This window comes from Chiloscyllium punctatum, chromosome 39 (assembly GCF_047496795.1).
Source record: "Chiloscyllium punctatum isolate Juve2018m chromosome 39, sChiPun1.3, whole genome shotgun sequence".
Lineage (NCBI taxonomy): Eukaryota > Metazoa > Chordata > Chondrichthyes > Orectolobiformes > Hemiscylliidae > Chiloscyllium > Chiloscyllium punctatum.
Window position 1 is genome coordinate 69,457,124 of NC_092777.1, and position 14,111 is coordinate 69,471,234.

Sequence of the window (14,111 nt, forward strand, 5' to 3'; positions counted from 1 at the left end):
GACGGAGAGTGACCGGTGTGACTGAGAGTGACCAGGTGTGACCGGCGTGACCGAGAGTGACCAGGTGTTACTGAGAGTGACCGGCATGACCGAGAGTGACTGGCGTGACTGAGAGTGACCAGTGAGACAGAAAGTGACCGATATGACCGAGAGTGACCATGTGTGACCGAGAGTGACCAGTGTGACCGAGAGTGACCGGCGTGACTGAGAGTGATCAGGTGTGACCGAGAGTGAATGGCGTGACCAAGAGTGACCAGGTGTGACGGAGAGTGACCGGCGTGACCGAGAGTGACCAGGTGTGACCGAGAATGACCGGGGTGACCAGGTGTGACGGAGAGTGACCGGCATAACCAAGAGTGACCAGGTGTTACTGAGAGTGACCGGCATGACCGAGAGTGACTGGCGTGACTGAGAGTGACCAGTGTGACGGAGAGTGACCGGTATGACCGAGAGTGACCATGTGTGACCGAGAGTGACCGGCGTGACCGGCGTGACTGAGAGTGATCAGGTGTGACCGAGAGTGACCAGCATGACGGAGAGTGACCGGCATGACGGAGAGTGACCAGCGTGACCGAGAGTGACCAGGTGTGACAGAGAGTGACCAGCGTGACCGAGAGTGACCGGCATGATGGAGAGTGACCAGCGTGACCGAGAGTGACCAGGTGTGACCGAGAATGACCGGCATGACCAAGAGTGACCAGCGTGAGGGAGAGTGACCAGCGTGAGGGAGAGTGACCAGCGTGACGGAGAGTGACCGGCGTGACGGAGAGTGACCAGCTGTGACTGAGAATGACCGGGGTGACCAAGAGTGACCAGGTGTGATGGAGAGTGACCGGAGTGATGGAGAGTAACTGGCGTGACCGAGAGTGATCGGCGTGACGGAGAGTGACCAGCGTGACGGAGAGTGACCAGTGTGACTGAGAGTGACCAGGTGTGACTGAGAGTAACCGGCATGACCAAGAGTGACCAGCGTGAGGGAGGGTGACCAGCGTGAGGGAAAGTGACCGGCGTGACGGAGAGTGACCAGCTGTGACCGAGAATGACCGGGGTGTCCAAGAGTGACCAGGAGTGATGGAGAGTGAGCGGCATGATCGAGAGTGACCAGGTGTTACTGAGAGTGACCGGCATGACCGAGAGTGACTGGCGTGACTCAGAGTGACCAGTGTGACAGAGAGAGACCGGTATGACCGAGAGTGACCATGTGTGACCGAGAGTGACCAGTGTGACCGAGAGTGACTGGCGTGACTGAGAATGAATAGCGTGACGGAGAGTGACCAGGTGTGACAGAGAGTGACCAGGTGTGACCGAGAGTGACCAGGTGTGGCAGAGAGTGACCGGCGTGACAGAGAGTGACCAGGTGTGACGGAGAGTGACCGGCGTGACGGAGAGTGACCAGCTGTGACCGAGAATGACCAGGGTGTCCAAGAGTGACCAGGAGTGATGGAGAGTGAGCGGCATGATCGAGAGTGACCAGGTGTTACTGAGAGTGACCGGCATGACCGAGAGTGACTGGCGTGACTCAGAGTGACCAGTGTGACAGAGAGAGACCGGTATGACCGAGAGTGACCATGTGTGACCGAGAGTGACCAGCATGACCGAGAGTGACCAGGTGTGACCGAGAGTGACTGGCATGATGGAGAGTGACCAGCATGACTGAGAGTGACCACGTGTGACCGAGAGTGACCAGGTTGACCAAGAGTGACCAGCATGACCGAGTGTGACCAGATGTGACCGAGAGTGACCGGCGTGACTGAGAGTGACCAGGTGTGACCGAGAGTGACTGGCATGACCGAGAGTGACCAGGTGTGACTGAGAATAACCAGGTGTGACAGAAAGTGTCCAGCGTGACTGAGAGTGACTAAGAGTGACCGGGTGTGACGTAGAGTGACCAGCAGGACTGAGAGTGACAGATAGTGATCAGTGTGATTGAGAGTATTTGGGAGTGACTGGGAGGGTGACTTTGAGGGTGAGTGAGAGTGACCTCACATGACTGAGAGAGGAATGTGTGACCAAGAGTAACTGCGAGGGAGGGAGGGAGTGAACGTGTGAGTGGGTGTGAGAGTGAGAGTGAGTGAGAGAGGCTGAGTGGGAGGGAATGAGGGACAGTGAGTGACCAAGAGTGACATTGTATCTTTATATGGAAACACTATGATGACATGTCGGTGTTTTTTCTGAATTATTACGATAACTCAATAAATATGAAAATCTTTAAGACTGGGAATGGAAATACAAAAGACCAGAACAGCAAATCTCCTGTTAGCAGTCTTTAAAAAGAGACAATGAATATAGATATTTCCATTTTACAAGCAGTTAGGGTTTGGAGAATGATTGATTGACTCAGTAATGACTGGTGGATATTGAATAATCACATTCACAAGCGTGATGGTAGGGTGCAGTCCTCATTGTCACCAAGACAGACCAGGATGGAAGGGAACAAAGCAACCTGTTCCAAATCAGGAGCTCCATTTGATTGGTTAATGACTTAGTGAATACTGGCATTTTCAGCTGTTTGTTAGGGTTATCAAGAAACAGAACTCTTCACCATGGCAGCCTGTACAATGAGAGATGGCAAATTCACTTCAAAGAGAATTTAATAAAAATGAGTTTGTTGAGCTGAAGAGGATATGGGAGGAAGAACAGAAATGTTTGAGAGTTTTGAGCTTGGAGATGAAAGATGCACAGGTGACTTGGGCTGAATGGCCTCCTGTGCTTTGAATGTATATTCAAAGGGTGACATGGTGGCTCAGTGTTCCCTCACAGCGCCATGGACCTACGTTCAATTCTAGCCTTGGGGGTGACTGTCTGTGTGGAGTTTGCACATTCTCCCCTTGTCTGTGTGGGTTTCCTCCGAGTGTACTGGTTTCCTTCAAAGATGTGCAGGTCAGGCTTGGCCATGGGAATTTGCCCACGGTGTCCAGGGACCTGCAGGTTAGGTGCGTTGGCCGTAGGAAATGTAAGGTTACAGGAATGGGTCTGGGTGGGATGCTCTTTGAAGGATTGGTGTGGACTTGTTGGGTGAATAGCTTGCTCCCAAACTGTAGGGATTCTACGGTTATATGATATTCCAAGCCCACAGCCTGGAGAGCAAATCTCATCATGGCTGCTTGCTGTTGTCCCTGCCCAAGGACTTGGATTTCTGGACTATCAGCTGTTTTGTTTTCTGCTGTCAGTCACTGAGTGATGTTGCTTGTCTATCTTTAGTAAATCTCCCTAATTGGGAAAGGATTATCATTAACCATTCTGATTTGCGACACCATCATTAAATGACCCTAAACTTACTGCCCATCTTGACAGCTCCTCTACACCGCAGTACTGAGCTCTCTTGTCTCTGTTCCAAATTGGGCAAGGACGAAACCAGAGATCATTCTCGGTCATTTACCGAGGTCATTAAGGTCATTCATTATAGGTCATCATTATGAAGTGCTTCGAGAGATTAGTCATGGCTCACAGCAACTCCAGCCTCCCAGCCTGGCTTGATCCCTTACAATTTGCCCATCGGTGCAACAGATCCACAGCAGATGCCATCTCCCTGGCTCTACATTCATTCCTGAAACATCGGGATGAACAAGGATACCCACATCAGGCTCCGACTTATTGACTACAGCCGTCTTCAACACTATAATTCCAAACAAACTCATCTCCAAACTCAGAGACCAAGGTCTTTGCTCTACCCTCTGCAAACGGGTCCTCTACTTTCTGACCCACAAACCACAAACAGTGAGAACAGGCAATAGCACCTCCTCCATGACAATCCTCAACACCAGCAGCCCCTAAGGCTGCATACTCTGCCCTTGACCATATTCCCTGTACACATGACAGTGTGGCCAAATTTCATCTTAACCCTATCTACAAATTTTCTGATGATACCACCATTGTAGGCTGGATCTCAAAACTATGGTGAGACAGAATACAGCAAAGAAATGGTGCACTTAGGAGCATGGTGTAAAGATCACCATCTCTCCCTCAACATCAGCAAAACAAAAGAGCTGGTTGTTGACTTCAGGAAGCAAGCTGGAGGGGGTGCCCCTACCTACATGTCTATCTATTGACTGGTACTCACTTGACCCTCTCAGCACTGACCCTCTGACAGTGCGGCACTCCCTCAGCACTGACCCTCTGACAGTGCGGCACTCTCTCAGCACTGACCCTCCGACATTGCGGCATTCCCTCAGCACTGACCCTCCGACAGTGCAGCACTCCCTCAGCACTGACCCACTGACAGTGCAGCACTCCCTCAGCACTGACCCTCTGACAGTGCGGCACTCCCTCAGCACTGGCCCTCCGACATTGCGGCATTCCCTCAGCACTGACCCTCCGACAGTGCAGCACTCCCTCAGCACTGATCCTATGACAGTGCAGCACTCCCTCAGCACTGACCCTCCAACAGTGCAGCACTCCCTCAGCACTGACCCTCCGACAGTGCGGCACCCCCTCAGCGCCGACCCTACGACAGTGCGGCACTCCCTCAGCACTGACCCTCCGACAGTGCAGCACTCCCTCAGCACCGACCCTCCGACAGTGCAGCACTCCCTCAGCACCGACCCTCCGACAGTGCAGCACTCCCTCAGCACCGACCCTCCGACAGTGCAGCACTCCCTCAGCATCACACTGAAATTGTTAGCCTGGGCTTGGAATTGAAGTCTCAAGGATGTGGCGGAGATGTCTGTCTTTGTGAGCTGGTGATCACTGAGCCATGTGTAACTTGATCTCCTGTAGGGGCAGCCATACAATGATAGAGTCATCCAGCACAGAAGTTGTCCTTTGGTCTGTTGAGTCTGGACTGAGTATATCACCACCTGTGGAGAGAGAAAGTGAGTTAACAGTTGGAGTCAGAGACATTTCAAAGTTTATTGATCTGAAAATGTTAACTCTGTTTTTGTAAGATCTGCTGTGTTTCTCCAGAATTTTCTGTCTTTGTTTCTGATGTCCAGTGAGTGCAGCATTCTTTCTGTCCCACAGCATGCTGTTCGCTGTAATTAATGATAGTTTCAGACCTGAATCCTACTGGATCACCTGTCTTCCCTAAACTCCCTCATGCTGTGATCTTCCTTCTCCACTCAAATCACTCCAGTTTGATGTTCTCATCCCTATAACCTTCTCCAGTTCTTTCCTGTGAGAGAGAGAATTCCCTACATTCCAGGAATACTGTCTCCACTCATTTTCCTGATGTAAAATATCGATATTGTAAATGTGAATGTAAGGAGGACCATCGAGCAGTATTTGAAATCTGAGTTGTCTATTTCTAATGAAGGTCCTTACCGCAGATATCAAAACTAAGGGTTTGTAATCCCCAGATTTCGAAAAGCTGTACCTGTTCCTTTTGGATGGATAAACAAGAGGGAGGTTGTAATGGTAGTTCCTCAGGAGAGGGGAAATGATGTCTTCTGCCTCTGGACAGGGTATGAGGGCCAGTGTGCAACATGGACTGGGCATCTCATCCTCATCAACTTCCCTAACGTTGTGGTGTTAATTTTTCAGGTGCTGAGCTGAGTTTGGCTCAATATGCCATCGGACCAAGATGCAGAGACTGTGGGCAAACTCCTGCATAGCAAGACGCCAGCATCCCCCTCCATTTGCTCCCAAGGTCAGCAGGAGTTCAGGACTAGAGCTAAGGTATCCCTTTGACCCTTTCCTCTTGACATTCACTATTGTGGATTGGTAGAACAAAATGGGACGTTACACCCCAGCGAGGAAGTGAGACTGAATATTGCTTCAGCGTCTCTTAATCCAATTCAAGATGTTCTAAGTGGCCTTCAGGAAACTGAGTTAAAAATCACACAACAACAGGTTTAATTGGAAGCAATTGGTGTCAGCTCAGAGAAGATGTTGAGATATTGAAGGTGTTAGCCCCCTTGTGTTCTCTGTCTGTGCCAGAATGTTTAGACTGATTCTAATCTAAAAAGTGAGTTAACAGTCTTACATGGATTCATGCAGTTTTTGAGCAAAGTACAATGTAACTCTGCAAGTACTAATTCACCCCACAAACGCGAGTGTGAGTAGGAGTATCTGTGTGTGTGTGTGTGTGTGTGTGTGTGTGTGTATATAGTGCAATGGTGGTCACTGGTCACTGTAGTGTGACAATGAACCCAAGGTCCAGGTTGAGGCCCTCCCTCAACCAGGACCTTGGGTTCATTGTCACACTACAGTGACCAGTGACCACCATTGCACTACACACAGATACTCCTACATAGACACACACATACACACATACACACTCTCTTACACTCACAACCTCCCACCCCAGACAGACAGACAGACACACAAAGACCCACATGCATACATACACATATATGTTTATGGGGTGAATTTGTACTTGCAGAGTTACATTGTACTTTGCTCAAAAACTGCATGAATCCATGTAAGACTCTGTTAACTCACTTTTTAGATTAGAATCAGTCTAAACATTCTGGCACAGACAGGGAACACAGGGGGGCTAACACCTTCAACATCTCAACATCTTCTCTGAGCTGACACCAATTGTTACAGTTAACCTGAGAATGTAATTTTTTTTAAAAGTCTGGGGTTTACAAATGAAAGAAGTGAAACTATCATGGTCATTCTAACAGATGAGAGACTTAACAAACTATCAAGGTAATTTTCAATGTGTAATTTCAGTTACATCACACTGTAAACTTTTACTATAAATTCTGTGTCTTACAATTGTGTCCTCCATAACCACCTGATGAAGGAGCAGTGCTCCGAAAGCCAGTGGTTCTAATTAAACCTGTTGGACTATAACCTCATGTTGTGTGATTTTTAACTTTGTCCATCCCAGTCCAACACCAGCATCTCCAAACCATTCAGTAAACAGGGCTTTCTGTTGGGAATGGGGTAATGGCACAATGTGTGAGGTCCATAGACCATGAGGGAGCCCATCTGGTTTACTAAGTGTATGTGAGGGTTTCTGCTCGAACTCTGTTATCTATTTTACTCAGTGCCTATGAACTGTGTGACTGTTGTACTGAGTTAGTTTGATACTAGTTGGAATCTGGAGGGTTCACTATCAGTTTTTCTTCCAGAGTCCAAGACCAACTTTCTTCAGAAATGTAAGTGTGCCAGATCCCAGGCTCTCAGCTCAAGAGGGTGTGTTGGTGGAGAAACCGGGAGTGTTTCAACGACAGAACTCAGTCTCAAAAACCATCCGCAGGTAATGCACCTCTACATCCCTGAGTGATAGTTGGGAGGCCAGTCTGTAATACTGGAGAGGATAAGAACAAAACCCATCTGCCCAGGAAAGGGAGTGTTTTTAATTTGTTCTTGGGATATTGGAACCCGGCTGACCAGCATTGACTGTCCTTCCCTTTGCCCTTGAGAAGATGGTGGTGATCTGCCTTCTTGAACCACTGCAATTCACGTGGTGTCGGGAGACCCACAATATCATTAGGGAGAGAGTTTCAGGATTTTGACCAGAGACAGTGAAGGAACAGCGATATATTGCCAGGTCAGGATGGTGAGCGGCTTGCAGGGGAAGTTGCTGGAAATGGTGTTCCCATGTATCTGCTTGTTCTCACTTGCAAGCATCCCCAATTCTGACCTAATGATGGAGGGAAGGTCATTGATGAAGCAGCTGAAGATGGCTGGGCCTAGGACACTCCTCTGAGGGACTCCTACACGAGATGTCCTCGAGCTGAGATGACTGACCTCCAACAAACACAACCATCTTCCTATGTGCCAGGTATGACTCGAACAAATGGAGAGTTTGCCCCCAGATACATATCCAGTTTTGCCAGGGCATCTTGATGCCACATTCAGTCAAATGCAGCCCCTGATGGGCTGGGATATTTATGGAGGCTCCTCTTCTTCCTCCTTAGAATACAGGCTCAGTTGGCCAATCTCTCCTCACAGTACACTTCTGCCATCCCAGGAACAAATCTGGTGAATCTTTGTTGCACTCCCTCACTGGCATTGATATTATTCCTGAGATAGGAAAGCAAAACTGCACACGGTACCCCAGGTGCATTCTAACTAAGCTGCGATATAATTGAAGTAAGACTTCACTGTTGCTATCCTCAATTCTCTTTGTGATAAAGGTAACATTCTATTAACGTTAATATCTATCATCCTTCCTAATAGTTTACTGCACCTGAATATTAGCCTTCAGTGACTCATCGACAAGGACATCCAGATCCCTTTGTACAGCTACTCTGTCTTATTGTTTAAGAAAAACTCTATACATCTGTTGTTGTGGTTCTGTTCGCCGAGCTGGGAATTTGTCTTGCAAACATTTCGTCCCCTGTCTAGGTGACATCCTCAGTACTTGGGAGCCTCCTGTGAAGCGCTTCTGTGCTTTTTCCTCCGGCATTTATAGTGGCCTGTCTCTGCCGCTTCCGGTTGTCAGTTCGAGCTGTCTGCTGTAGTGGCCGGTATATTGGGTCCAGGTCGATGTGTTTGTTGATAGAGTCTGTGGATGAATGCCATGCCTCTAGGAATTCCCTGGCTGTTCTCTGTTTGGCTTGCCCTATAATGGTAGTGTTGTCCCAGTCAAATTCATGTTGCTAGTCATCTGTGTGTGTGGCTACTAAGGATAGTGGGCGGCACGGTGGCACAGTGGTTAGCACTGCTGTCTCACAGCGCCTGAGACCCGGGTTCAATTCCCGCCTCAGGCGACTGACTGTGTGGAGTTTGCACATTCTCCCTGTGTCTGCGTGGGTTTCCTCCGGGTGCTCCGGTTTCCTCCCACAGTCCAAAGATGTGCAGGCCAGGTGAATTGGCCATGCTAAATTGCCCATAGTGTTAGGTAAGGGGTAAATGTAGATGTAGGGGTATGGGTGGGTTACGCTTCGGTGGGGCGGTGTGGACTTGTTGGGCCGAAGGGCCTGTTTCCACACTGTAAGTAATCTAATCTAAAAAGATAGCTGGTCGTGTCGTTTCATGGCTAGTTGGTGTTCATGGATACGGATTGTTAGCTGTACCTGTTTGTCCGATGTAGTGTTTTGTGCGTCCTTGCATGGGATTTTGTACACTACATTGGTTTTGCTCATGTTGGGTATCAGGTCCTTTGTTCTGGTGAGTTGTTGTCTGAGAGTGGCTGTTGGTTTGTGCTCTGCGACCACTAGGACTCATAACAGCACACAAACCAACAGCCACTCTCAGACAACAACTCACCAGAACGAAGGACCCGATACCCAACATGAGCAAAACCAATGTAGTGTACAAAATCCCATGCAAGGACTGCACAAAACACTACATCGGACAAACAGGAAGACAGTTAACGGTCCGCATCCATGAACACCAACTAGCCACGAAGCGACACGACCAGCTATCCTTAGTAGCCACACACACAGATGACTAGCAACATGAATTTGACTGGGACAACACTACCATTATAGGGCAAGCCAAACAGAGAACAGCCAGGGAATTCCTAGAGGCATGGCACTCATCCACAGACTCTATCAACAAACACATCGACCTGGACCCAATATACCAGCCACTACAGCGGACAGCTCGAACTGACAACCGGAAGCAGCAGAGACAGGCCACTACAAATTCTGGAGGAAACATCACAGAAGCGCTTCACAGGAGGCTCCCAAGCACTGAGGATGTCACCTAGACATGGGACGAAACGTTTGCAACACAAATTCCCAGCTCGGCGAACACAACCACAACAACGAGCACCCGAGCTACAAATCTTCTCCCAAACTCTATACATCTGTTCCTTTACCAACCTCACATTTTTTTTTCACAATATTTACCACCTGCCATTTTCTTGCCTAGTTCATTAAACCTGTTCAAATCTTTCTAAAAATATTTCACATTGTCCTCATAACACACATGCCTGTTAAGCTTTGCATCATCTTCAAATTTGGAAATATTAGTACTGCGTGGGTTTCCTCTGGGTGCTCCAGTTTCCTCCCACAGTCCAAAATTGTGCCGGTTAGGTGGATTGTCAATGCTAATTTGCTCAAAGTGCAGGCTAGGTGGGTTAGCCATGGGGAATGCAGGGTAACAGAGATAGGGTAGGAGGGTGGGTCTGGGCAAGATGCTATTCAGAGGGTCAGTGTGGAACCAATGGGCCAAATGGCCTGCTTCTACAGTGCAGGGATACTATGAATTGGTTCCTATGTCCAAATTATTGGTATATCATAGAAATATAAATTCCTACAGTATGGAAGCAGATCATTCAGTCCACACCAAACCTTTGAAGAGCATCCCATCGAGACCCATTCCCTACTCTATCCCTGTATTTCCCATGGCCAATCACTGTGGGAGGAAACTGGTGCACCCATGCAGACAATGTGCAAACTCCACACAGACAGTAGCCTGAGGCTGCAATCAAAGCAGTGTCCCTGGCATGGTGAGGTAGAAGGGGCTAACACTGCTGTAGCAAATTAATCCATGAACACCAGGGCTACTCTGTTCCCTATTTGTTCCCTTGTTTCTTTCTTAAACAGTGGGATGACATTTGCAAGCTTCCAATCTGCTGGAAGCCTGCCAGAGCCTATTGAATTTTGGGGAGTGATTATCATTGCATTAACTATCAGTTCCATACGCTTGCTAGCCACTTGGATCTCTGCTTCTGGGGGATTTCTTGTAGCTTCTTCAGTAAAATCCTGCACAAGGTAATAATTTAAACTTCCCTGCCATTTCTCTGTTCCCTGTTATAAATTATGATCAAAGAAGATTAGATTAAATCATAGACATTAATTAGATTACCTTGGTGCTTAGCTTTGCTTTCCTAAAGTTACAGTGTGAACCATAAATTGTTTATTTCTGTTTAAATTATAAACTTGGTGTTTGACATCTTCTTCTTAAAGTCTTGTTAGGAACTGGGTACCTTTGAATGTCACCTAATGTTTTGATTTCACTGTGTTGTGAATGCAGTGTTAGCAAACCTGATGTGGTCTGGCTTGCTGCTCCTCTGATGCTGCCTGAACTGCTGTGCTCTTCCAGCACCACACTCTTGACACTTTGATATGTATGTGGATATGTCCCTGATCTCAGTGATCTTTGGCCCGAAACGTCGATTTCGAAGCTACTTGGATGCTGCCTGAACTGCTGTGCTCTTCCAGCACCACTAATCCAGAATCTGGTTTCCAGCATCTGCAGTCATTGTTTTTACCTTGCTATTCCTGTGTTGTAACACTGTGACCTCATGGCTTTTCATGAGATATGGAGACAGGCACACTACACAGTAAGGAGGTGTGGTCTCACTGATCATCTAGTTGTGATTAATTCTGTGGTTTTCTAGGGGCACGGCTGAGTGGTTTGGTTTGGGAACAGATTGTGATTTGGATCAACACCATTGGCAACGTAAGAGCTGGAGACACTGCAGCCAGAGGTATGGGAAGCTGAAAGCACAGTACCAGAGGAACATGGGAATTCCCAATCTAGAATCTGATCCTTTCTCCACAGTGGATTCACCTAAAGTGCTTAAGGTAAGAATAACATGTGGACTTCAGTGTGTCGTGAGGTGAGTGCACGCTGATCTGATTGTGGCTCCAGCCCCATATCCAACCTTCTCCACATCCTGCCCCTGCTCCCCCACCCCCTACCCCCCCAAATCCCATACCTCCTGATGTCTTTCAACTCCCTTGATAGTCAAGAAACTCTCTAACCCTAGTTAAAATGTATTCAATGACCTTGCACACTGCTCACTGGGGAATAGATTTTTAAAGTTTCATGACTTTTGAAACAATCTCTCCTCAATGCCATTTTCAAAAGGAGATTACCTGTTGTTAAACTGGGCTAAACCCTAGTCCTTATCTCCCCGACAAGAGAAACACCCTGTCAGCATCCCCCCGGTCAAGATGTGCTCTCACCCACACCCAATACAAATTGGGCTAAACTTCTCTCCTTATATATTCCAACCCCCTTACAATACATACCAACACTTGCTGCAACTGCAGACTAACTTGATGTGATTCATGTGCCAGGATACCCAGATCCTTCTGGACCTCACAATTTAAATAATTTCTTACTTTTCTATTCTTTCTGCCAAAGTGGATAAGTTGAAAGTTTTATACATTATACTCCAAATGCATGCCCAAACATTTAACCTGTCTTTATCCTCTTGCAGATCCTTACATGATATTCAGAACTTATTCCCATATCTATCTTTGTGTTATCAGCAAAGTGAGCAATTTTGGTCCTTTCATTACATTACTGATATATAGCAGATTGCAAAAGTTCAGGCCCCACCACTGATCCCTGTAGCACTTCATTAGTTACTTGTCTGGACAAGTCAATAGTGATGCAGTGTCAAACACTTAAGGAGACATCCCAGATAGTGCAGAATAGTTACATTCCAACAAATAATAAGAATCCTAAGAGACAGACATGCCATCAGTGGTTAAATAAAACACTGATGGATAGTATTGAACTTAAAGAAAAACCATATAATTCTGCAAAGGTAATTGACAGGTCAGATGTTTAGACAGAATATAAAAGAATGCAAAGAATTAGCAACAGATTAATTAGAAAGGAGAGTACAAGAGAAAGTTAACCAAAAATATCAAAACAGAGAGTAAAATGTCCTTCAGATATTTTTTAAAAATCAAAAAGTTTCAAAAGTAAGTGTAAGTTCCGTAGAGACTGTGTGTGGGGAATTAATAACGGAGCATAAAGAGTTGGTAAACAAATTAAGCAGATATTTTGCTTAGTCTTCACAAGAGAGAATACAAGAAACATCCCAGAAACAGCTGTCAATCAGGAATTGAAAGGAAAGGAGCCAAAATTAAATCTAATTCCTAAGGAAGGAGGTACTGAGTAAATTGTTGGAACTGTGAGTTGACATCTCTCCATATCCCAATGCATCCAGATGTTAGGGTCATAAGTGAAGTAGTCAGTGGGATAAGTTCACTAACACAGGGAGCATTTCTGTAATTTGGAAAATAGCAAATGTGAATCCTTTATTCAAAAAGGGAGGGAGGCAGAAAGTTAACAACATCTGTCATTGGGAAAACGTTAGAAACTGTTATTAAAGAACAGTTGGAGAAGTTTAAGGTAATTAGACAGAGCCAATATGGTTTTGTCAAAGAGAGTTCATGTTTAACTAATTTATTGGAGTTCTTTGGAGAAGTAACTTATGCTATAGGTAAAGGACAGCCAGTGAGTGTGTTGTATTTAGATTTCTAGAAGGGTTTTGATAAGGTGCCACATTGAAGGTTATTGTGGAAACTGAAAGCTGATGGAGTCAGGGGCCAAACAGATCAGTGCTGGAGCATTAACTTGTTTCAATTTATATAAGTTATCTGGATGAAGTTATGGAATGTATTGAGCTAAATTTGCTGATGACACCGAGATATGTGGGAAAGTGAGGTAGTTGGGAAGGTGAGATAGCTGGGAAAATGAGTTGTGAAGAGGAGCATGCAAAAGTTATATAGATAAGTTCAGTGAGTGACTAAAAGATCTGACAAATGGAGAATAATGTGGGAAAGTGATAAACTTGCATTTTTGGCACAGCGAATAAAAAAAGTATATTTTCTAAATGGTGAGAGGCTGCAGAGCTCTGGGCTGCAGAGGGATCTTGGGGTCCTAGTGGATGATCATTGAAAGTTAGTCTGCAGATACAACAAGTAATCAGGAAAGCTAATAGAATGTAATGTTTTATTGTGAGGGAACTTGAGTAGGAAGGTTATATCTCAGGTATACAGGGCATTGGTGAGACTGTGTACAGGACTACTCGGTGTATTTACAGAAGAATGTTAATGTGTTGGAAGCAATTCAGGGAAGGTTTACTAAACTAATACCTGGAATAAGTGCAGTATCTTCTGAGGAAAGACTAACACACTTGGCCTGTATCCCTGGAGTTTAGAAGAGTCAGCAGGTGACTAAATTGAACTACATAAGGCCCCGAGAGGACTTGATTGAGTGGATGTGGAAAGGATATTTCCTCTTGTGGGAAAGTCTAGAACTACAGGTTACTGCTTGACAAGAAGGGGGTGTGTGCATTTAAAGCAAAGATGAGTGACCATTAGTTTTCTCAGAGATTTGAGTATCTTTGGAATTCCCTTCCCTTCCCAACCTTCCCTGGATGCAGAATCTTTAAAGAGTTTTCAGGCAGAGATTCTTTATAGAAAGGGGTTGAAAAATTATTGGGGATATGCAGAACTGTAGACCTGATATTAAGATCAGATCAATCATGATGTTGTTGAAAGGCAGAGCAGGTTGGA

General features: G+C 46.3%; 1 protein-coding gene across 4 annotated transcripts in view; it reads left to right on the forward strand.

The window, feature by feature from the left end:
• Window positions 1-14,111, forward strand: part of LOC140464189 (inactive rhomboid protein 2-like) — a 135,141-nt gene that overhangs the window by 21,465 nt on the left and 99,565 nt on the right. For 2 of the 4 annotated variants that reach the window (XM_072559036.1, XM_072559037.1), the window contains exons 2-4: window positions 5,479-5,584; window positions 7,020-7,147; window positions 11,189-11,375. In XM_072559036.1, the coding sequence (XP_072415137.1) occupies window positions 5,519-5,584; window positions 7,020-7,147; window positions 11,189-11,375 (381 nt within the window). In that variant the 5' untranslated portion in view covers window positions 5,479-5,518. Of the gene's footprint in view, window positions 1-5,478; window positions 5,614-7,019; window positions 7,148-11,188; window positions 11,376-14,111 lie in introns of all 4 variants that reach the window. The other 2 variants (XM_072559034.1, XM_072559035.1) reach the window with 1 other exon arrangement.